Source organism: Heloderma suspectum, chromosome 16 (assembly GCF_057233095.1).
Source record: "Heloderma suspectum isolate Gila_16-S chromosome 16, 16-S_ref, whole genome shotgun sequence".
NCBI lineage: Eukaryota > Metazoa > Chordata > Lepidosauria > Squamata > Helodermatidae > Heloderma > Heloderma suspectum.
The window spans coordinates 19,950,233-19,975,413 of NC_139473.1; the positions used below are offsets into that span (position 1 = coordinate 19,950,233).

General features: G+C 48.2%; 1 protein-coding gene across 5 annotated transcripts in view; it reads left to right on the top strand.

The window, feature by feature from the left end:
- Positions 1 to 25,181, top strand: part of RAD51D (RAD51 paralog D) — a 33,563-nt gene extending 8,382 nt beyond the window's left edge. For 3 of the 5 annotated variants that reach the window (XM_084822833.1, XM_084822832.1, XM_084822831.1), the window contains 7 exons: positions 1,082 to 1,163; positions 4,496 to 4,630; positions 7,282 to 7,377; positions 9,867 to 9,957; positions 15,641 to 15,711; positions 16,678 to 16,824; positions 19,953 to 24,752. In XM_084822833.1, coding sequence (XP_084678959.1) covers positions 1,082 to 1,163; positions 4,496 to 4,630; positions 7,282 to 7,377; positions 9,867 to 9,957; positions 15,641 to 15,711; positions 16,678 to 16,824; positions 19,953 to 20,036 — 706 coding nt within the window. In that variant the 3' untranslated portion in view covers positions 20,037 to 24,752. Of the gene's footprint in view, positions 1 to 1,081; positions 1,164 to 4,495; positions 4,631 to 7,281; positions 7,378 to 9,866; positions 9,958 to 15,640; positions 15,712 to 16,677; positions 16,825 to 19,952; positions 24,753 to 24,787 lie in introns of those variants that run through there. The other 2 variants (XM_084822834.1, XM_084822835.1) reach the window with 2 other exon arrangements.

Genomic DNA, 25,181 nt, shown 5'->3' on the forward strand with positions numbered 1-25,181 from the left:
GTTTCACCACAGAGGTGGTGAGGGATAGAGCGATGCCCCTTGACATACATGGCCAATGATAGCTTTCCATTTTTCCCCCTCTTCCCTCTCCATCTCTTTTTCTTTGTGGGTTGTGTCTTTTTCGATTAGAAGTCTGTGGCAGTGATTGTCTTGTTTGACTGATTGCATGTGAGCTGTTTCGGGAGCCTTTTTGGGTGAAGAGCAGGATAAAAACACTTTAAATCCATAAATAATAAACATGAACAATTAAAACCAGGTAACACCATCTATGCAATGTCACCCAGTAGAGTCCTGACTCAATTATAGGGCAAGGTAAATAAATAAGTCTTTAGGGCCCGCTTGAAGGCCTGTAACGATGGGACCTGGCTGGCATCAATTGGAAGAGAGTTCCACAAGCGGGGGGCCACTACCGAGAAGGCCCCGTTCCTTGTGCTGCTGGTCCCTCTGTCTGAGGCAAACTGCGAAGCTGGATTTGTGAATCTGGCTGAGGACCCTGCCTTCAGACACAAGGATGGAAGAGAGCGAGGTGTCGGTAAGAACGTTAAAAGATGGTAGTGTGGTGTGGTGGTTAGAGTGTTGGACTTGGGCTCAGGAGATCTAGGTTCTAGTCCCCACTTGGCCATGAAGCTCACTGGGTGACTTTGGGCCAGTCTCTGGCTCTCAGCCCAGCCTACCTCAGAGGGTGCCCTAAGCCCCAAGTCAGGGGTACAAGGGGCAACTTGTACACCAAAACATCTGGAGGCCACGACTCCCATCAGCCTTAGCCAGCATGGCCAATGGTGAGGGATGAAGGGAGTTGTAGCCAAAACATTTGGAGGGCCTTAAATGAACTCCTGGACATGCAGAAGTGTGGTATAGTGGTTAAGAGTGTTGGACTGTGACTTTGGGCCAGTCACAGGCTCTCAGCCTAACCTACCTCACAGGGTTATTGTGAGGATAAAATGGAGAGGAGAAAGACTGTGTAAGCTGCCTTGGGTTCCTTGGAAGAGGAAAACAGGCAGGATAGAAATGTGATAATAAATAAGTAACTGGGCTTCCTGTGTTCTGAAATCCTCATTCCCCTCCCAATTGCTCTTTTCAGCTTGGACAAGCTGCTGGACTCGGGCTTGTATACTGGGGAAGTGATGGAGCTCGTGGGAGCCCCCGGCACCGGCAAGACGCAGGTAGGCCCGTTCCTGGATGACGCATCCAGGCGCCGCCGCTGGTGGTCTTTTGATGTTCGTGTCACCGTAGTGAAGCGCCCATCACCAGGGTGGGGACCCTGTGTCGGCCTCCGGGTGTGGTAGGAATCCAGTTCCCATCAGATCAGGGATCCGGACCAATGGGAGTTGGCGTCCAACTACATCTGGGGGCCACAGGTTCCCCCCACCCCTGTCCTATAATGACAGGTAGGCAGGTGTGCGCAGAAGGAGGGCTCGTATTCTTATTTATTTATTTATTTTATTTAATTTCTATACCGCCCAATAGCCGACGCTCTCTGGGCGGTTCACAAAAATTAAAACCAAAGAGCACACCATAAAACAACACAAAATATATAAAACATTAAAACCACAGAAAACAACACAACCAGAATAAAACCTAGCAGCAGAGCAGTACAGGGATTTAAAATACAGATTTAAAACAGCAAAGCTAAAAGTCTAAAGAGCTAAAATGCTAAAATGCCTGGGAAAATAAAACAGTCTTCACCTGGAGCCAGAAAGAATACGAGGGTGCGTGGAAGGGGCGGAGGGTGCAAAGCCTCTCCGTGTGGTTAGAGGCACGTTGCCTCCCCCCTTGCAGGATTTCAGTCCGTGGATATTGGTTTACATTATAGCAGCCTTCTCCAACCTGGGGCCCTTGAGAGGTGGTGGATCACAACTCCCATCACCCCCATTTGGGAGGATGGGACTTATAGCCCTAAGGTGCCAGGTTGCCCCTAGGGTTGGGAGCAAACCTAGCAGCACCTCAATGCTCCCCCTGCTGGCCACCTGCCACAACTGCAGGCATCTTGGAACAGGAAGTCGAGCCCATGACTCCATCTTGCCTATTGCAGGAACCGGGAGGTACCAGTTCTGCAGCTGCAGGCTGACTCCAGTGTTCCAAAGAGAAGACCGGTTCAGCAGATAGTTACTGTTTATAGCAGCTGTCCTCAATCTGGGGCCCTCCAGATGTGTTGGACTGCAGCTCCCATCGCTGCTGGCTGAGGATGACGGAAGTTGTGATCCAACACATTTGGAGGGCCGCAGGTTGGGGAAGGCTGCCTTATAAGATGGGTGGAAGGCAGGATTTGGCTCCTGTCGTTCGATTCTGCCACCTCTAACTACTTTGGCTCAAAATCCTTCCTTACCAGCGAGAACAGGAAGCGGCCCAGTGACGTTCCAAATCGCCTTTATTTTCTTTTGGAGGCAGTCCTGCATTCATAGAATCATAGAATAGTAGGGTTGGAAGGGGCCTATAAGACCCTCCTGTCCAAGCCCCTGCTCAGATCGTTCGTCTGACGGAGGATAGAGGCAGCGAATGGCTCTCGTCCACTTTCCTGGGGGGAACACCCCTGCTGAGATGTGTGTTCACCCCTAGTGAACGGGAGAAAGCGGTGCCCCAGAAACCAGGTGTGACCAAATTAGCAGAAACAAATTTGTATATTTTTGCTGGTTATAATGGGGAGGAACTAGTTTGTTCCTAACATGCCACAGATGAAAGCATTTCACTGACTGTCCAGTGACCGTGTCCAAGATTTTCCACAGGTAGCGCGGAGAAGGCGTTCACTTTGAAGTTCCCCAGATAGACTCTGCTTTCTGGGTCATGGCACCCTCTGCTTGGTGCATTCCCAAGCTGATCTTGGGATCTGTGATCTCATCTGAGCCGTGTGCTCCTGCTTTGTTTAACATCGGCTGCTTTCTATCTTGGGGGTGGCGTTCATGTATGCGGCTATTGTGTTAGCAGTAGCAAACGCTTGACCTGTCAGAGATCTTGGTATTGGCTGTAGCACTGTTCCTGCTGCTTCTCTCTCCATATATCGTTAGATTATATATTAAAGCAAGGGTAGGTAACAAGGTGCCCTCCAGATGTTTTGGACTACAGCTCCTATACGCCTCGGCCAGCATGGCTGATGGTCAGGAAATATGGGAGTTGTCGCGCAAAACATCTGGAGGGCACCATGTCACATGCTGCGCATAACGCCCTCCAAAACATCTGGAGGACATCTGGAGGGCACCATGTACTGCGGCTAGGTTCTATTTGGTTATTGTTTTTATTTTTATACTGTAGTTTTAAACTTTAAAAACTTTATCGTGTATTAAATTGTCTTACATTTTATGGGTTTGAATCATTGTGGACCACCCAGAGAGCTTTGGCTCTCGGACGGTATAGAAATGTCATAAATAAATAATATAAAAGCAGTTCAGCTGCAAACATATCAACAGAGCAGATACACATGCACATGTCCAAATTTTTACCACACTTTTCAGCCAAAAAGACCCCCAAAGTTTGTTACCTGTGATCAGTAACAAACAAGACAAACCTTACCCAATCTAAAAGGTACCACACAAGAGGAGAAAGAGATTGGGAGGGAAAAGGAAAACAAGCAAACTCCGGCACCATTTCTTAAAAGTTACCAAGTTCTTATGATCACCAGCTTGAACGGAAACAGTTCATGGATGGGATGAGTTGTTCTCTTGGCTGAGCTGATATACTGAGCTCTGCCTCCTGTCTCTTCCTTGCTGCAGCCAGGTGGCATTATATAGGGTAGGCATGGGGACCTGGCAGCTACCTCCAGCCGCCAGAGCAATTTTACTGGGCCTCTAGCAGGCATCCCAAATGTTAGTGGAAGGATGGTAAAATGTTAATGCAGTTTGTCACTGGTAAGGAAAAGAACAATGGTTTGTCCTTGTTTTCAGTTTGTGAGAAATAAGGCTGTAAACTTGATGGGAAGAAATCCCAGGTGATGGATCCTATGGCTTTTACATTGCAATCCTACGAATGTCTACTTGGAAGTACGTCCCATGGAGTTCCATGGGACTTACTCCCAGGTAAGTGTGAGTAGGATTGCAGCCTTAGGGCACAATCCTGTGCATGTTTAGGCAGAAAAAAGTGCTACAACCCTATGCATGTTTAGACAGTAAACAGTCCTACAATCCTGTGCATGTTTAGACAGTAAACAGTGCTACAACGCTATGCATGTTTAGACAGAAAAAAGTGCTACGACCCCATGCATGTTTAGACAGTAAACTGTCCTACAATCCTGTGCATGTTTAGACAGAAAAAAGTGCTACAACCCCATGCATGTTTAGACAGTAAACTGTCCTACAATCCTGTGCATGTTTAGACAGAAAAAAGTGCTACAACCCTATGCATGTTTAGACAGTAAACTGTCCTACAATCCTATGCTTGTTTAGACAGAAAAAAGTCCTCCAACTCGCAGCATTCCCCAGCCAGCCACGGGGGCATAGGGGCAGCGGTGTTTCAGATTTGGAAAGGATGCCCTCACCTGAGTTCTCTCCCTCTTGATATGTTCTAGGTGTGCCTCAGCATAGCAGCCAACGTGTCTCACAGCCTCAAGCAGGGCGTCCTGTACGTCGACTCCACAGGGGGGTTCACGGCCACCCGCTTGCTGCAGCTGCTTGAGCGCGGGACCCAGAACGAGCAAGAGCAGGTCAGTGGTCGCTGAGGAGAGGTCATGGCTGTCGCGGTCTGGTGCTGGCCGGAAGCGTCTTCTAGGGGGTCAGCATTCTGAATTAAGGCGAGGAGGGTGCATGTGACTGTTCTCAACTGGGGGCATCCCAGGGAGCAGGGAGTACCAGGGACATTCGAGCCTGCCAAACTTCTCCAGACTTCACTTCAGAGCTTGGCTCAGCTCGCCCCTATTCTGGTTTGTGGTCTGTATTCTCCCCCCCCCCCCCCCGTTCGTTTGGATGGGGAAAGTGCACACGTTGACTGGGAAAATTGCAAATTTCCATGTGCGTTTTTCAAAAGGGTGCATTTCCCCCAGTCGACTAAAGCATGAAAGTATGTATTTTTTTAGAAAGTGCGCATTTCAAAGTAGGGATGTACAGACTGGATAAAATCTGCTCCATCTGCATTTCGCGGATTGTCAGGCGCTTTTCTGTCTGTCATCCGCCCACAGACAGATGCGATTTTTTTTTCGTGATGCAGAAAAATACAGAAATAACTACATAAATATTTGCTTAAGTATTTACATAATTTACCTCAATCAGTATGTAACTTTTAGTGTATTATCCCCAATTCCATTCAGCGTTTCCTCAGCAGTAACTTAACATAATTTTCTACGGATTTATATGCGTAAATTTCAGGAAACTAAAAAAATCATCCGAAAGTCCGCGGACTCCGCATGGCCTGAGGGGGTTGCTCCGCAGCGGATTCCGCAGGTTGGATTCTTAGAAATCCGAGCTCATTTTAATTCATCTCGAATTTCTCCAGCATCCCTATTTCAAAGTGGGCATTTAAAAAAAATACACATATTTCAAATGCGATTGTAAGTTGGGGGACATGCAAACATTTTTGGAAAGAAATGCACCCCCATTCACGAACAGGGCATGTTTGGATTATTTGCGAATTGAAATGAAATGTTTATGCATCCCTAGGTACTCCGCCAAACCAGGGCAGTGGCGGGGCGGGGGGTGGCAGGATATTCAAATACCAGACATGGAACAAGCCACGTGTCTGTCTTCTACCCTGAGAAGAGGAAGGCTAGATCTGGAGACCTTTTGGATCCTCCCCCCTCTTTGGCTTTGTGGACGTGGGGAGGCGCACGAGTTACTGTGTCGCGTGCACCCTTGGTGTACAGCAGAGGTGGGGTTCCTCAGGCCTGTGGGCCATATCTGGCTGTCTGGGGCCCTCTGGGGTTTTCCTAATGGCCATACCCGCTTCCCTTTCCCCTGACCACCAGTTGTTTGGTAGCTTCCCATCTTGTCCCCATTCACCTCTTCTGAAGATGAATGATTACACCACGCTCCCCACCATGGTGCCTGTGGGCAGGGTGCCCGTAGGCACCCACAATTTTTTTTTAAAGTCCGTTTTTTAATACACATACATGGATTCGTATATATCCACAGCAATGAATACATATGAAATGCATACCACTTTCCAGCAACTCTACGTAGGCTTCCACAAAAGCAGGCCAGAGATCCAGATAAGCGTCCATTTGAAGGTGGTGTCTATATGCCACCCATTCAAACATTGAAAGCGTTGTTTGGCCCTCAATCCATTGCATTAAAGGAGGTGATCATTTATCCTTCCAATGTTGTAATATCAGACTTTTAGCCATCAAAAGGGCATGGAGAATCCATTTATGCAGACCATTTGTTAATTTCCATGAAGCAGGTAAATAATTTAAAAGAGCATGTACACCAGTGAATATTAAAGACTGTTCCAGTACAAAATTTATCCGTATAATAACCTCCCCGCGAAAAGAAGCAACTACCGGACATCACCCAAACATATGTTTGAAAGACGCATGGGCTGTATTGCACCACCAGCAATCCCTTATTAAAGAGAGTTGTGGTGTCCAGTAGACACAAAATAGAAGGTTTTGCTGAACAAGACGCAGCCTAAGATCCGGAGATGCAACATGTATAGATGCCAAGGCGGTGATCCACTGATTAGGCATTTTGTGGTGGTGCCCACAGCAGTTTCTCAAATTCCCAAATGTGCCCGCGGGTCCGAACAGGCTGGGGACCCCTGGCTTACTCTATGGTCCTCCGTCCCCCTTCTGCTTGGGTACCATGCTGTAGTTCTAGTGTGTTGATCATAGGCAGTTGGCATGCACCTGAGTCCTATAGAGGGAATGAGAGGTTCCAGGCTTGGTCTCAAGCTGCTCTCTCCCAGCCTTTTGTGAACCGCTTGCGTACATCTGCTGGGAAGAGCGGCCACCTCCTTACTTCCTGCCGTGCCGGTCGACCTTGAGAGCGCCTGCCCGTCTGAGTGGGTGATACTCGGAAACCGAGGAAGAGTCTTGATGCGCCTTGAAGGCTAAGCGTTTTGTTGTGACCTAGACCAGCTTTCCCCACCCGGGGCCCTCCAGCTGCGGTGGACTATATGCCACCCATTCAAACGTTGAAAGTGTGGGTTGGCCCATCAGTCCTGCTCGGCATGGCGAAACGGTCTGGGGAGTACCAAGCTGGCGAAATGGAATGAATACAGAATGGTTTCGAGCACTCAGAAGCGGTGCTACATACCCAGTTAGGATGATTATTGTTACTTCTGCTGCAGAATAAGAGGGCATGGACGCATCCTTGGCTGTGCTCATGTCTGCCTTACATGGTTTCTTCCCCACCCACCCCATAGGCAGAGGCACTGCGGAGAATCCAGCTTGTTCACGCGTTCAATGCCTACAGAATGTTAGATGCATTGGAGGAGTTCCGGACCGGCATGGCCCAACAGGTGGGGGCTCCTCAGATCATTTCTCCTTGCCCGAAACTTTACTGACTTTGCTTAGAAGCTCAAGCCCTGACATCCCTTGCTCCGGGAAGCCTTGCCCCATAATCCCAGACATCCTGTGGCTGACTGCAGTTTCTCAGTGGCAAAGGAATGGCATTCTGCACATGCTTAACAAGCTCCTCGCAGTCCTTTTTTATTTAGGGTGATTAAAATGGAAAGGGATTGCAAGGAGCTCCAAACTATGAGAATGGGCATCCAAATGGCAACTGCGGTTCAGCGTAAGCAAGTGTGAAGTGATGCACGTTGGTGTGAAAAATCCCAACTTCAAGTATAGCCTGATGGGATCTGAGCTAGCGGGGACCGACCAAGAAGCAGATCTTGGGGTTGTGGTGGACAGCTCGATGAAAATGTGGTATATGTTGTCTCTGTGTATGCTGTCTGTGGATATGGGTTTATGTAAATGGTTTGAATTCTGTATAATGTGTTTTTTGTGGTTTTTAATCTTTGTAAACGGCCAAGAGAGTGGTTAATAATAATATTAATACTAACAACCCAGTGTGTGGCTGCCGTGAAAAAGGCAAATTCCACAGGCATAATTGGGAAAAGAATTGAAAATAAAACTGCCAAGATCACACTGCCCTTATACAAATCTATGGTGCGACCGCACTTGGAATACTGTGTACAGTCCTGTTCATGAGCAGAACCTCAAAAATAATATACAGTTGGAAAAAGGCAACTAAAATGATCAAGGGGCTGGAGCAACTCCCCTACGAGGGACGGTTACATCATCTGGGCCTGTTTAGCTTAGCGGAAAGGAGGGTGAGGAGAGACATGATAGAGGTGGACAAAGTTATGCATGGTGTGGAGAATGTGGAGAGGGAGACATTTTTCTCCCTCTCATAATACTGGTACCCATCGGGGTCGTCCCATGAAGCTGATGGGTGAGAGATTCGGGACAGATAAAAGGAAGGACGTCTTCACACAGCACAGAGTCAAACTATGGAATTTGCTACCGCAGGATGCAGTGATGGCCACCGCTTTGGATGGCTTTCAAAGGGGGTTGGACAAATTCACGGAGGAGAAGGCCTTCAGTGGCTTCTAGTTCTGATGACTCTGTGCTACATCCGGTCTCAGAGGCAGTCTGCCTGTGTACACCAGTTACTGGGGAACATGGGTGGGGAGGGTGCTGTTGCACAGATGTCCCGCTTGTGGGTTTCCTGTGGGCAGCTGGTTGGCCACTGTGTGAACAGAACGCTGGACTAGATGGACCCTGGGTCTGATCCAGCAGGGCTGTTCTGATATTCTTATGCCCTTTGCTGTTAAGAATATATACCTTCCAGGGCTGAGTCTCCTGGCATTGGAAAGAGATTGCAGAGTGGAGTCCGAAAACGACTGAAGCTGTGGAAACTGCCCTCCCTCCCACCCCCCGCCCGCAAAACTGCAGCCTCCATTCCTTGTTCTCGATGCAGCTAAGGTTTTGCAGAAACCTAGATTTTTAAAAGGCCCTCCAAAAATTTTCTGTTGAGAAAGGCCCTAGCGCATATTGAAAGCAGGATTTGGTTAAGGGGTGTAAGAAGATGAGCGCTCCCCAGTCTCGTTGAGTGGTGAGACTTTCCAGAGGTGCAGAAATAGATGCCCCATTGCAGAAACTTTGGGGAAGCTGTGGGGAACCTTTTTCATCCCAAGATCTGAATTCAATTTCAGCAAAGAGCTTGAGGCCTGCATTCCTGGGGGTGGGGGGTGGGTGACAGCAAAAGGGGCAGGGGCAGAACTACAAGAAATAACCCCTTGTTTTAGCCGGGAACTAAGGCTTAAGAAAGGCATTTCCATTTTTTTAGAGTTGGGGTGGGTGGGAAACACACGTAAGCCCGGAAACAAAACAGTTGGTGGTCAGGGAGGAGAGGAGCGGTCCATCTGGGGAAACTCAGAGGGCCGGATTGGGTTCTCAGGCAGGCCAGATTTGGCCTGAGGGCCTGAGGTTCAACACTCCTGCTTTAAGCAAAGTCGTAGTGACAGACACATCTGCTGCAGTGGAAGCTGGGGGCTCCAATGTTTGTGGGGTGATGAATCGGCTCCGGGTTTCCGTCAGAACTCAAAAGGAGCTATCCAAGGTGTGGATAGCTTTATTCCTTTAGAATTCTGACTGGTTCTGACGGAAACCCGGAGCAGATTCACCGCCCTACGCACCTTGGGTAGCTCCTTTGGAGCCCCACTGGTTTGCTGTAATCATGGCTTCGAAACTCATGACTTACTCAGACACCCCTGATCTACATAGGAAGTTTTAGGTATAGAATTCCAATTTTTGGCACAGAGAGGGCCCAGAACAAACAAACCTGTGGTCACATACTGCATGACCCACCCAACAGCCAAGCAGTGCTACAGGTGCCTTATGTTCCTAGAATCCTACTGTCTTACATTCTATTCTTGAAGGGCCTCTTTAATTCCCTTTCCCCCCCGCCCTCCATTTGCCTTTTGTTCTGTTGCTCCTTCAGATAATGGGTGCCTCTCGGCCAGTGAAGGTTCTGGTTGTCGATTCCATCTCCGCCGTCATCTGCCCTCTGTTGGGAAGCCGGCAGCCTGATGGTAAGCGGCAGGGCTCTGTCTGTCTCCCAGGGAGCACGTGTGATTTTGGTGCATCGGTGCACGTATGGCTTTGCAGAGCAGCAGCCCAGATTGTAAGCTCCGTGAGGCAGAGCCCTGGTTATCCTTAACATTTCAAGATGGGGCAGGTCAGCCAGACAGCCCTCTGCAGGCCATAGGATGTCGGGATGTGTGAACCTTCCCCTGTAGTCATTTCCTGGTTCCTGGTGACTGTGTTGGGAGGATCAGCCTTCCAGTGCAGCCACCAGGAGCCGCACCACTGGGGAGAAAACGCAGGGCAGGCAAAGCTGCCATTCCCGCAGTCCCTTGTTATCTCCGATCTGTGACTGGAGATAACAAAGGGATTCCTCTCCCAGCCTCCGTATAACCCCACCTGCCAGGGGGTGATGCTTGGTGATGGGTGGGGCTTGATGAGGGGAGTGGGTGGGGCCCACAGAGGGGCCTGAGCCTCCACAGGCCGGATGGGCGACCGCCGCAGGCTGGAAGTCACCCTCCCCTGTTGTAAAGTGTCAAGCAGAGAGGCGTGGGTGTAGACATGCAATAGGCAAGAGTCGAGGAATCTACTGCACGTACATACAATATCATTTGTCCTTTTATCCCGCACCTTTACCAAGGCTTCTGGATTCTTTGCAGGGTTAAGATCAGCTCCTTTACATGTGCTTTGGGGCGGGGGGGGGGGGGCTGTTCCTTTCTATATGTTTCATTATGCAGCCACTAGATGGTGCTGTGGCATAGCGGAATTGTGCAATTACACACTATAAGTGTAATACCATTCAGATAAATACTGCACTTTCCTCAGTTTAAAAAAACCCGCAATAAGGGTTTCAAAGCATGGGAGAGGCTCTGGAGGATGCCGATGTCATGTAAAGGACCTGCAATCTACCGTGAGCAATCACGAGCACACAGTAGAAGCCTCGCGTAGAAAGGCTGTTAGACTAGGAATAAGGTATGCATGATTCCCATGTGCAGCAGGCTTCAGCTGCACTGCCCTTTCCCTCAGCAACAGGGGAAACTGGAATGGCAACCTGTCATAGACAGTGGGGTTGCTCAGTTTAAAGGACTCTGTGCTGCATGCTTACCTGGGGGTAAAACCCATTGAACGGGGTGGGGCTTACTTCCAAGTAAATATTCATAGGCTCATGCTGCTAGTTGATGAATTGCTGGTGTTTTAATGGATTACCTCGTATGCATGTTCTTGATGCTGGGGCAGGCTTTTCCTCCAGATCTGCTGGAACTCTAGGGCTCCCATCATGCCCCAGCCAGCCTGGCCATGCTGTTTGGGGATTATGGGAGTTGTAGAGTCCGACACATCTGGCAGTAAGGGAGAGGGCCTTCTCAGTGGTGGCCCCTCAGTTATGGAACAGTTCTCCCGGCGAGGCCCACCTGGCATCAACATTGTTATCTTTTCGGCACCACCTTCCTCTTCTGTCAGGCATTTGGCAGCATATGATGGGGTTTTAATCAGGTCCTGGATTTTTCTGAATTTTGATTGTTTAAAATTGCTTAGAGGGGTGTGTGTGTGTGTGTGTGTGCGTGCTGTCATATGTTTGTATATAAATTGTTTTTTTAATACTATGTGTAATATTGTATTTTTAAGGTTTTTAATCTTTGTAAACTGCCCAGAGAGCTTTGGCTGGTGGGCGGTATAGAAATGAAATGAAATGAAGGGCACCAGGTTGGGAAAACCTGGGTAGGTAAACACAGTTCCACCTCCCCTTAGCAGCTTCTCTGTGTGTTTGTGTCAGCAGACTAGTTCTAGTTGTGCTGAGCTCCACCTGGGGGCAAGTCTGTTTTTAAAAAATTAAGGGATCTTAATAACCCATTCAGGATCAAACTTCTGCAAAAGACTTCGCGTTGCAGCAGAGACAACTCATAACAAGGTGGGCTCATAACGCCACCCAGGGGCGTTGCTACGTTCTTAAAAGATCTGGGGCACAGGCCCAGAACACAAATTTGCATGCCACACACACACATATTGCTGAGTCTAAGCGGACCTCTAATATGTGTGTGTGTGTGTGGGGGGTTGCATGTGGTATGCTTACATGTGTGTATAGATTACATACATAAGAAGTGTGCACTGACCCCCCCCCCCCTTTCAACTCAGACCCTGATCCAGCGTTTTGGAAAACATCCCGCTTCTGCTCGGGCCAGTTTGTAGTCAGTCCTCTTCAGCTCAGCACCAAACCTGAGTCAAGGTTTGGAAAAATGAGTCTTTATGCTTCCTGTTGATTTCCATGGGAAATTAGAAAAAAACTAACTTTTTTCTCTTGGTCAGAACTGGATGGTAATTTCAGGAGTAGTAGCCCCCCAGAAGGGGATTACACCTGCCCAATGTCAGAAAAAATAGGTGCAGGGTTCATACTTTGATTTTCTTTTAAAGGGAACTGCCAGTAACATTGTTATTCCTTGGAAGAACTGGATACAAATTTCAGGATACATTGCCCCATCAGAGGAGATGATGCCTACCAAACTTCAGAATGATAGCCACAAGGGTTTTTGTGCAAGGGTGGCCTTGACATTTTGAGGTCTCCAAAAGAGGACATACTTATCTCCCTATGTTCCTTGTGGACCATTGTTCTGAAAATTACAGACAGCCTACAGTTGTCCCTAAGTAAGAAACCAGCAAAGTTTCAGAAGGCTAGGTGCAGCAGTTCATGTGGAAGGGAAGTTCTCCACTTTGGGGGAGGGAGTGATTTGCTTTCCCTTCCATTCACCCCCTCCCCAGTAGTGTTTGGGTAGATTTGTATGAAAATGCACAAGTCATTAGAGGTGTCCCCCAGGCAAGAAACCTCGAACGTTTCTGAAGGATATACATGCCTGCAAATTTAGAATGACTAGAATTTATTTACATTTCACCAATGTTAGCAGCAGGGGAACATGGGTGGGAAGGTGCTATTGCACTCATGTTCTGCTAGTGGGCTGGCCACTGTGTGAATAGAATGCTGGACTAGATGGACCTTGGTCTGATGCAGCGTGGCTCTTCTTATCTTCTTAAAGAGAGAGTGCCTCTGACCTTATGCAGAATGCTTTTCTTTCACCACTGAGCACTTAGATTCTCCCCCTAACAATTTATTCCCCTCCATGCAACCATCCCTCCTCATCCTACCATCCTCCAGCAACTCTTCATAAAAACAGATGTTTTGTTTTGTGCAACTCTCCTCTACCTCCTCCTTGTTACGCACAAGCTCTCATTGCATCTTCCTCCCCATAACTTCATTTGTGCCAAGACTTCTCCAGGACTCAGCCAATGTGTCTATTTTCAAAACTCTATGAGTCTGTTTTCAGACCTAGGGCTAAGTTATGGAGAAACTCTGAGCATGCACTAAGTGCCTTTCCCTCACCACTGAAGCTAGAGTTCATGCAAAACCACCGCCATCACCGCCCACAGATGACAAAACATGCATAGGACTGAGCTGAAAGGGTAGTCAATTAATTAGCCGGAACTGGGTAGGCATTAAGCCTGCAGTACCATGCTCATAACTCAGGACTTATTTCTGAGTAAACATGACAGAACATCAAGGTACAAACCTCCCTGCAAAAGTAACTTGTGCTGGAAACCTGTGCACACTTTCTTGAGGGTAAGCCTCATTAAACATAATGGGACTTCTCAGTAGGCATACATAGGATTGCATAAATTTGCAATATTTATCTCCCCTCCACTTAAAAAACAAACCAAAAACTCCTATTTTTATTAAAGCTTTCTGTTCAGAGGAACATAGGAAGCTGCCTTGTACTGAGTCCGACCCTGGGTCCATCTAGCTCGGTATTGTTGACACTGACTGGCAGCAGCGGCTCTCCGGGGTTTCAGGCAGGATGCTTTCCCAGCCCTACCTGCAGCTGCCGGGATCGAACCTGGGACCTCCTGCAGGCCAAGCAGGGGCTCTGCCACTGAGCTCCGGCCCTTCCTGTTGCTGGATAATGGCAGCTGACAAACAGAACAGCCCCAGATGTGTCTCTCTGCAACCATGTGAACCCACTTTTCTCAAAGGCTTGAGGGAGAAGGAGAGAAACCAACCCTCTTGTCTGTTTGTATAAAGTCAAATACAGTTCAGAACTTCTCTTGCCCATGGAAGAGAATTCTATTTAAGAATTCCCCAAGATATGCCCTGGGTGGAATAAAGAAGAGAAAGAAAGAATAGGATAGGGGAGGGAAGAAGAAAAGAAGAGTGGTGATTGGAAATGTGTGTGTGTGGGGGGGGGGGGTGTAGAGAGAATTCCCTAAGCCAAGTGGCTCCTTTCAGAGAGGAATTTAGGAGGCTGTGCAGGGTTTGCAAGGATTGCACGTACTTAAATTAACTTTATGAGGTGAGGTGGCTGAGGGCTTTTTCTAGCTTTTTTAAAAAAACCTCTAGAACCTATTTGAAAGCCCCAGCAGTTCCTCGATCCAGACGCCACATAGTCCTAATCCTCCCTTTGAGATTATTTGAGTCCTACAGCTATTTAGGAGAAATTGAAGTGGAGGGGGAGAAAGAAGTTTGTGGAGGCTGATTGGATCCTTTGCTGTACTGAAGCTACTACTGCAGAAGCCAAAGGTTCCAGTTTGGGGCAGTGAAATGCTGTGTGAAATACCAGTATTTCACACAGAACTCTTTCTTCCCTTCCTTCTCCCTCTTCAAAATTTCATTGTGAGCAAGCTCCCAACAGTGGGCATGTAAGAGCAGAAAAGTAAAGGGGGAGAGGTTTTTTGCACTTAAAAACAAAAAACCCTACATCAGAGATTAGGGATAGTGACCTCCTAATGGTCACCTTAAGCACCTTCTGATTAAGATCTCTAATCCCATGTGTGGCTTGACAGTTTTTACTTTTTGTTTTAGTCTCTGAGAAATGGAAACTTTATGCATGGCTAGCACAAAAGCCACTGGACCTAACTGTCTGAAATTTGGCAGGTTCAGTCAGCTCCAGAGAGGCTTCCAGGCCCCCAAATTCCATGCACTTATGTACACAAAAATAGCTTTTTACTTTGACAGATTTTCTTGAAAAAAGCAAATTGTATCTGTGACTAGCACAAAAGCCACTGGGCCTAACTGTCTGAAATTTGGCAGATTCAGTCAGCTCTGTAGGGGCTGCCAGGTCCCCAAACGCCATGCACTTATGTGGAAGTGCAAAAGAATTATAGCTCTTTGCTTGGACAGGTTTTCTTGAAAAAAGCAAATTGTGCCCGTGACTAGCACAAAAACCACTGGGCCTAACTGTCTGAAATTTGGCAGTCAGCTCTATGGGGGCTGCCAGGTCCCCAAGCGCCATGCACTTATGTGGAAGTGCAAAAGAACTATAGCTCTTTCCTTGGACAGATTTTCTTGAAAAAAGCAAATTGTGCCTGTGACTAGCACAAAAGCCACTGGGTCTAACTGCCTCTAATTTGGCAGGTTCAATCAGCACCATGGGAGCTACCAGGCCTCTGTATTTCATGTATTTATCACACAAACCAAAAAAATTATGTCCATTTCTATTTTCTAATGCAAGTCAATGGGAAAATGTAAAAAAAATGACAATTGGGACAGCTTAAAAGATCTGGGGCACAGCTCAAAAAAGATCCGGGGCCCGTCCCTAGGTGCGCCCGTCTCTACCTCCACCCTTCCAGCGGGATTGCGGTTGCAGATATGTCCTGGTCCCTGCTGATGGAGGACTACATTCTCTCTCCCCCCCCCCCCCCGCCCCTCCCCAGGCATGGCCCTCATGATGCACTTGGCTTGGGAGCTGAAAACCATCACCAAAGAGTTTGGAACGGCTGTCGTGGTAAGTGCCATTCGGCTACTCCAACCTTTCTGCTCGGTAGGGAGAGAATGCCGAGGGGAGGGAGAGGGTCTGTTCCTGGCCCAACCGGGATGGGGAGCCCGCAGGCCATGTGTGGACCATGCTGTCCCCTGGTGTGGGTGCTCACCCCTGAGCGGCCAACGTTCGTGGCGGCAAACGATTGCCACGGCTGAAATGGATGCGCTTCGCTTGTAAACAAGTGAAAGCCGCCCGTTTTTCTCCTCTGTAGGCGGCAGGGTTGTGGCCCCCGGGCAGGTGCGGGGGGTGGAAATTGGTCCCCGGACCCCTGCGAAGTTTCTCCCCGTCAACAGCACACGCAGGCACTCCCCTGCACTGTCAAATACTCAGTCTTTTATATGCCAGGCCTACCGGTAGTAGGTAGAGCAATTGCCATTTTTAACTGACATCTTTCCAGGCATATCTCCTAGCTCCAAAAGGTGATTTAGGGTGCAGTGCTGTGCATGTTTAGACAGAAAAAAGTCTTATAACTTCCAGCATTCCCCAGCCAGCTGGGGAACGCTGGGAGTTATAAGACTTTTTTCTGTCTAAACATGCGTAGGATTGTAGGACTTTTTTTTATCTAAACATTCATAGGAATGTGGGACATCTTTTCTGTCTGAAAATGCATAGGATTGCACCCTGAGAGTGTCTTCCTATTTAAGTTCATCTCCTCTGATTGGTGGGACAGGCTGGGGTGTTATCCCTGGCTAACACGTTGAAGCACGTTGAAAACATTTATTCACCTTGGCGTTGACTGAGTTATGACTCCGGTCCTTCTGATTTCTAATTTAGGGCCTGCTGCTGATGTTGTATAGTTGTGCTTTGTTTCAACAATAATGTATATTTATATGGTTGCTCTGTTGTTGTGCGTTGCCTGAATATGCTGTCCATGACTGGAGGTATAGAAATATTTAAAATGAATAAGACACACCAGCTGCTCCCTTCTAGCTGACAAATCACGTGACCAGAGATGCCAGCAACGGCCACCTTAAACCAGCGCTGGGCCGCTCCTGGAGTTTTGTGCCCAGTACCCGGGTGCTGTTGCAGAAGATGAACACCTGTCGGGTTGCATCTTTGATGAAAAGTCCTCGGCAGGTAAGAAAGCGGAACAGACAGTCGTCTCTGCCCCTGGGTCTTACTGGGCAATGTGGCCTTAAAGTTTAGGATCCGGACTGGGGAATTGCCAATGACCTCATTCTGTTCCTGGCCATTTGAGGTGGAGCTGACACACAATAAGAAACAAAATAAAAACACAAAATCCACAACGGAGCAGGATTCATTAAAATTATATTTTTAATTTTTAATTTTAAAATTAATTTTTAATTAAAATTTAAATTAATTAAAAAAGATTTGTTAAAAATACACATTACTTGGCAGCAGACTTTTTTTTAAACGTATAGGCCAGTTAAAAAAAGAAAAAGTAAGTGTGTGTGTGTCTGTGTGTGTTATATACACATACATACACACACTAGCTTCCATCAGCCCTAGCCAGCATAAACAGTGGACAGGGAAAAGGGGATTTGGAGTCCAGCCACATATGGAGGCCTTTAAGTTCCCCAGCGGCAAATAATACTCATAGATATTTTATTTATATGTGATCCCACCCTTCCTCCGAGGATTTTGGGTTGGTGAATGTGGTTATTCCCCTCTTCCCATTTTATCCTTACAACAACCCTGTGGAGTAGGTTAGGTCAAGAGAGAGGAACTGGACCAAGGTCATTCAGTTAGATTCATGGCTGAGTGGGGACTAGAATCCAGATCTCCCAAGTCCCATTCAAACTCTCTAACCAGTACACCTCACTGCTGTCCAGTGGAGGCGGGTGGCTCTGATATCAGTGGGGCGGTGAATCCGCTCTGGGTTTCAGTCAGAACGATAGCTCCTTTAGATAGCATTCTTCGGGTGCAATCATACGCATTTTCAGACAGAAGAAAAGTCCTACATTCCTATGAATGTTTAGATAGAAAAATGTCCTACAATCCTATGCATGTTTAGAGTTCTGACTGAAACCCGGAGAGGATTCACCACCCCGCTGACATCAGAGCCACCCACCTCCGCTGCTACCATCTGAGTGGGGACATGAATTGTATTTCTTTGTCCAGAGTCCATACTCCAACCACTGCACCATACTGTCTTTCTCATCTATTCTCTCTCTTTGGCACACACACACTCCCACAGGCTTCCCCAATCTGGTGCCCTTCTGTTGTTTTGGACTTCAGCTCCTGCCAGCATGACCAAGTTACCAGAATCCTGGGTTTTGTAGTCTAGAACATCTGGAGGGCTGACGGAAGTTGGGGAAAGCTGCTCTAGTAAGATCAAAAAATGGGTCAGTGATGTAGTTTGCTGAGTAAATAGGAGCAGATCTGTTCGATAGGCGTGTGTGGCGTAGTGGCGAGAGTGTTGGACTGGGAGCCAGGAGACCTGGGTTCTCGTCCCCACTCAGCCATGGAAGCTCACTGGGTGACTTTGGGCCCGACACAGACTCTCAGCCCAACCTACCCCACAGGGTTGTTGTTGTGAGGATAAAATGGGGAGGAGGGGGATGACGTAAGCCACCTTGGGTTCCTTGCAAGAGGAAAGAAGGCAGGATATAAATGCAATAAATACAATAAATAAATATAGGATGCAGTTCACACACACACACACACACACACACACACAGACACACACACACACACACACACACACATCCTTTCCACCCTGCCTGCCTGACATAATGGGCATTTGGCTTTGCTGCATAACGGTACTCCTGAGCATGCACAGAGTACACGTCCCTGCCCACCGAGCAACTCCAAGCCTGTTCCCTCTTAGAAGTAAGGAGGGCTTCCTCCGCTAGACTGTAGCAGTGATCCTGTGCAGGCTTTGAACCCCAGCACTTTCAGAACTCCTTCCAAACTGAGGCACCACCTCAGCTTCCCTGGAGGACATTCTTGAAAGCTTGTCATCTTTTTGGAGCCAGGGTACGATTTTCCTGTGTTCGCAGGCATTGGGCGGTATCTGATGGGCTCTGTGATGCATCAGTTGAATTGTATATGGTTGTCACTGACGTTTTAATTGTTTTATGGCAGGGGTGTTGAACCTCTTTCAGCCAGGGGCCGGATTCAGTTCTGGAAAAGCTCTTGGCCATATTCCAGGGATGGGTGGGCCCAGACCACAAGCCGATTTTAGCTTAAAGCGCTTACTGCCAGTCACGAAGCCCTTAGAGAAGCATTTTAACCTGCACAAGACCTGGGAACCCACCATACGATCAGTGCCTGGGGTGAAGGGGGTGTGGCCAGTGGGGGGTCCATCTGGGGAACCTCAGATGGCCAGATTTGGCCACAGCCTGAGGCTCAACACCCCTGTGGTGTTTTAGTGGCTAATTGTTTTAGCTGTTTTAAAATTTGCATGCTTTGGTTTTGTTGCATGTCACCTTTTAAGAAAGGTGTCTAAGGGTGCAGCCCAATGCATGGGTGCAATCCTGTGCTGGCTGGGGCATGCTAGGAGTTGTAGGACTGTTTTCTGCCTAGACATGCATAGGATGGTAGGACTGTTTTCTGCCTAGACATGCATAGGATTGTAGGACTGTTTTCTGCCTAGACATGCGTAGGATTGTAGGACTGTTTTCTGCCTAGACATGCGTAGGATGGTAGGACTGTTTTCTGCCTCGACATGCGTAGGATGGTAGGACTGTTTTCTGCCTAGACATGCGTAGGATGGTAGGACTGTTTTCTGCCTCGACATGCGTAGGATGGTAGGACTGTTTTCTGCCTCGACATGCGTAGGATGGTAGGACTGTTTTCTGCCTCGACATGCGTAGGATGGTAGGACTGTTTTCTGCCTAGACATGCGTAGGATTCTGCCTAGACATACGTAGGATGGTTGCACCCTAAGAAATCTAATGAGTTGCAGTAGTGGTAATATTTTGAAACTTCTCTAAACGTTTTGTTTTCAATGATTCTCTACGAGTGCAGAGACCAAAGAAGCTTTGCTCTTTCAGCGTTGTAAGATTCTCTACATACCTAGAGAGCAAGTACACATCTCCCAAACTCCTGGAGGAGGAATTTTTTCTCCTAAATGCTTAGAGTGGCATAAAAGGCCTCTGCCGTCCCATACCGCCACCCAACCTTTCTGCTGATAGTGTGCACTCTGTCATTTCCACCGCTGGAGACTTGTTTGTGGCCTTTTGTTAGTACGCTTTGGAGCTCTGCCTGCAATAATAGCATTCTACTCTTGCCTTTTATAGCCCGTTGGGATTCAGGTGGAACTGGACCTGGGGAACAGGGAACTCCTGGAAGGCAGTCAGATGACGTCTGGAGAAGGAACATAATGGAAAATGCCAATGAGTGGTGTTTCCTGTTCAGTGTCAGCCAGGACTCCTGCAAGTTGCGGATCGCAGAGAAGAGAGACAGCAGTTGGATTTTCAGGAGAAGGGAAAACTAGGACCATTTCTACATGGACTCTTATTTCCCTGGTTATCCAAGGGACAGAGGTCGGGAGGTGGGGGGACTGAGCTAGCATAAGTCGCCCTGTGCTGGGTCCTGTAGGGTACACGTATCGTTTGTTAATAGGCTGATCCGATTTCTCTGTTTTTAAATTAATGTTGTTGATCCAGGAAATGAGTTGATCCAGAAAATGAGAAACCAAAGGAGCTACTGTAGCCTTCTTCCTAATTTGGTTATGATCCAAAATCCCGACTCTCCCGGGTCGAATTGCTTTGCCAAATGTAGCAGATGCATGGAAGCCAAACGCAAAGGGAGGGGATCGCTGGGGAAGGAGAAAGTTAAAACTCCCCCCCCTCCCAGATCCCAGGTGCTTTGGGGGCACCGAGGGAGGGGTAAGGCTTCCTCCCCTCCACAATGACTTTGATGGGGGCCTTTGTCCCAGTCCTGCTAAGCGGATGAGGCTCCCCTGGGTTCGCGCAGCCTGTGTGGAGAGGGTCTGAGACTGCCCACCCCTGCTCTGTGCTAAGGGCGATCTCGATTCTCCTGAGTGCCGGGCATCATGTGGCCAAAACGGCCCCAGCCATAGACAAGGTTTCGACAAGGTTGTGGGGAATCCAGGGTTTTGAAGAAGTACAAAAACTATCTGGGGAAAAAACCCTAAGTGGGTGGGGGGAGATACCCCCAAACAGCCCGTTGATGATGGTGTACTCATCCAGCATCAGTACTCAGTTACTGGGAGGGGATGATGGAAAATTGGGTGCAGAAGAAATAGAACAGCATGGCTGGAATCCTGCACGCCAGCGATCCACGCTGCAGCACTTTGTTACAGCTCCCATGTGCAGAGAGATAACAAAAAGGTTCCTTTCCCGACTCTCTGCTTTTGTGGTCACTTGGAGGCATAGACCAGGCACAGAGAGCCTCTGGCCCTCTATATGTTGGACTCCAACTCCCATCAGCCTCAGGCAGCATGGCCAGTGATCAGGGGTGATGGGAATCAGAGTCCAGCCACACAGGTTCCCCACCCCTGATGTAGACAGCACTGGGTTAGATGGACCAGTGTTCTGACTTGAAATAAGACAACTTCCTATATAGAACATCTGAAGAGCCCTGCTGGATCACACCCAGGGTCCATCTAGTCCAGCATTCTGTTCACACAGAGGTTGGCCAGCTGCCCACGGGAAACCCACAAGCGGGACATGAGTGCAACAGCACCCTCGCACCCATGTTCCCCAGCAACTGGTGTACAGAGGCTCACTGCCCCTGATACTGGAGGTAGCACATGGCCATCAGGACTAGTAGCCAATGATAGACTTAACCTCTATGAGGACTAGTAGCCATTGATAGCCTTCTCCCCCAGGCATTGATCCAATCCCTGTTTAAAGCCATCCAGGCTGGCGGCCATCACCACATGTTGTGGCATATACACCTGAGGACGTTCACAAGGAAGGGACTGGTGGAGACTAAAACCGACGCGTGTTGCACGAGACCCTAGCTTTGTTTTTCATCGTGAGCCCCGCTGCAGCTCTTTTTGATTGGAGCTGTGGGGCAGTGTTTCCTCCCGTACCATTTAACCCCCGGTTTTATTTATTTTATTCAAAGCATCACCCTGCTCCTTAACCAAAAAGCCTCCTGGCACAACTTGCATATATATCATCAGTAAAACAGAGACTGCCCCTGCCTGCGGGCTTCCAATCTAAAAAGACACATCACGCAAGGAAAAAGGGTTGGGGAGGAAGGGGGGGGAGTATTTCAGCCAGAATGCCCCCCCCCCGCCCATCTCCCTCTATTAAGCCCTGCTGTTGAGGACAGTTGAGGGATGAGGAACCTTCATGGAGGGTGGTCTACAGCAGTGGAATGGCCCGATTCTGCGATCTGCCCAATGAGACCACAGTCCAGTTGAAATCCCCCCCATCTTCAGACGCTTCTGTTTGTCCCGTTGGAGAAAAAGATGGGTATTGCTATTGTAGCAGCAGTGGAATGTTCTTTCGACTGGGGGAAATGGTGAAAGCCCCCTCTCCAGCCCCAATCAAAATCTGACCGCTCCGAGTCATCTGCAAACCAGGTAAAGAGTCTCATGACCCTGCCGTCATGCTGACCGTTGGTTCCTCCCTAAAAATGTGAAATCTCTTCACTGCCATCCTTGCATGAAGACTGGGGAATAGAATTCCCTGAGTGACGGGCTGGCTGCATTTCTCGATCGCCTTTCTGTAACCAACCAAGGCGGTTTACAAGAATTCCGAAGGCAAGAAGAACCAACGCATGCATACAGAACAGCGAGTTGCAAACTACCTTAAAAACTGCAACGATTTGAAAAGGTGTATCTTAACCCCCTTCCTGAACAGAGAGGGAGGGGGGACCAGTTGTCGTTCAAGTTGGAGGGCATTTCACCCTTGCCTGCCTGCCTGCCTACCTGGCCTCTGTAAGCAAGGATGTCCACGAAAGGGCGTCTCCCGCAGATGTTAATAGCCAAGCAGTTTTTGTGGTGAGACATGCGGTTCCTTGGGCACCGCTCAGAGCTTCAAAGATTAAAACCAGCAGCATTGAGCCTGGAAAGCAATTGGCATCCAGTGCAGGTCTTTCGGTATTGGAGTGATATGATCCTGATACTGTGCACTGAGGTGGGGTGTGTGTGTCTGCATATGCACAGACACGCATGTGCGCGTGCACACATCCACCAGCGATCTGTATGAGGATCTCTAGAGGATGGAGAGCAGCAATAGGCAACTTTTAAGCAATTTGAGCAACTGCCCTGGGCACCACCACAAAATGGCTGCCTTGGGAGGCAGGGCTAGTCCCAAAGGGTAAATAACTTGCCTGCAAGACTGGAGTCCGATCCCCAACACACTCAACGTCTCCTTTGAGCCCACACTTTGCAGCACCAACAAACCTATTTCGCAGCAATCGCAGCTGCCGCTAAGAAAAAGTGTTGATTTTTTTAAAAGTGGGAGGAGCTAGGACGCCTTGGAGGGCGCCAAAAAAGGTGTCTGGTGGGGGCATTGGTGCTTGTGGGCACAACTTTGCCCACCCCTGGCCAAGAGAGCCTTCTCTCCCGCAGTGATCCTGACACAGGTCACCCCCTGTTGCTAGCTGCGATGGGAAAAGGGTGATCTATATGAGGGTCTCGGGGAGGGAATCCAAAGGTGAGTTTGCCGGTGGTCGTGGGATCAGGGCCCCCTGGGGGGTCACAGATTATGCACCCCTGATACAGATGTGCTAGAACCCCAAGTTCCACCAACCAGAGCCAGGCGCAAAAGACATACTCAGCGCGTTCTCGGCCTCTTCAGGTGTTTTCAGGACCAGAACTGAGCTGAGCTCGCAATCCTTCCACCAGGACTGGCCCTACCGTTGGGCAGAGCGAAGCAGTCGCCTCAGACGGCGGATGCTGGGAGGTGGCAGCAGGGAGTTGGAGGAGAGAGCTGTGGGTCACACTGCCTGCCTTGCGCCCCCTAATCTAGCCTGCCGCCTTCAGGTGTGGTGAACCATTGCCAGTGCTGAAGAAGGATGCAGCCACCAGTCTAGTCAGCTTATTTACGTGGAATGGAAGGGGGCGGCATCTTGACTTTTGCCTCAGGCGGCAAAATGTCTTGGGCCATCCCAGCCTTTCTTGCTTGCACGCGTGCTCTCTCGCACCCCCCCCCTTCCTGGTTATCCCAAGCTCTCTCCATTTCAGCAGCCAAATTTAGGTAGGGAAAAATCACGTTGTTGCTATTGCTAATTAGTATTAGTATTATTGGTAATAATTATTAGTAATTATTAGAAATATAATTTCACTTCTGTACCGCTCTGCAGCTGAAACTCTCTGGGCAGTTCACAACACTTCTTTGCTAGGCAGTTGGGAGTCAGAAGCCCTGGCTGATCACCTGCAAATCACCCAGAGGTCTACCAATCGATCCACATCTACCTTCTTCTCCTGCCCTACAGATTCTCCTCAGGCAGCATACATGAAAATATACGAATACTTACTACATTTATACCCTGCCTTTTCCCCCTCTTGCAAGGAACCCAAGGCAGCTTATGTGTCCTCCTCCTCCCATTTTATCCTCACAACAACCCTGTGGGGTAGGTGAGGCTGAGAGTCAGTGACTGATCCAAAGTCACCCAGTGAGCTTCATGGCTGAGTGGGGACTAGAACCCAGATCTCCCACCTCTACAGCACATTGGCTCTCAGGTTAAGATAACGGGTTACCTTAGGGAGCACCTCACCCCTTATGTCTCTGCCCGATCTCTGCTATCATCTGAGGGTACCACAGCAGAGCATTTAGAGTTGCAGCATCCACACTTTGGAACACTTTACCAACTGATATGAAACATGTCCCCATAGTTCTGAGATTCAGATGCCTACAATCATTTTGTTACACAGGCTTTCCCTGAAATGTAACCCAGCCAGCTGTCGTTTGTAGCACACTAGTGCATAATTTTATTGCTGATTAATTGGAATTATGTTGTTCTGATTGTTACATTTATTGTTTAATCTGTTTTATATTTATTTAAAATATTTCTTGGGTGCCATTGAGGGCAGAAGCCCGCTCAAGGTGCCTTATGTTCACTGCTTTGGTACCTTTGTGGAAAGCTGTATATACATTTGAATAATAAATAACATTAAATAAATATGTAAATGGCATTTATATCCCTTCAGATTTCCTAGAATCAATAAAGAGATCTCGTGCAAATGCTGGAGAAAGCGTGGGGAAATCAGCATGTAGTAACGTATAATTATCGTCTGTTGATGATGGTTTTTAGCTTTATTGTGAGTTTTAGCTCTTTTACATGATTGGGTTTTTGCTGGTGCTGGTATTTGTTTTCTCCTTTTATGCTGGATAGTACTGCTAATTGTTATATCTTAGTGGTTTTAATTTGGCTTTGTTTTGTATGTCGCTTAGAGAATTATATTTTATAAAGCAACTGAGAAATATCACAAATAAGTAGAAGTATGCGGAGGTCCCGCAAAGTGGCTCCAGAGATGATTGGATTCAGGTTCTTCACGAACATCACGCTATGTCAAATAAACCCGTGAAGCCTGATTCTAACCT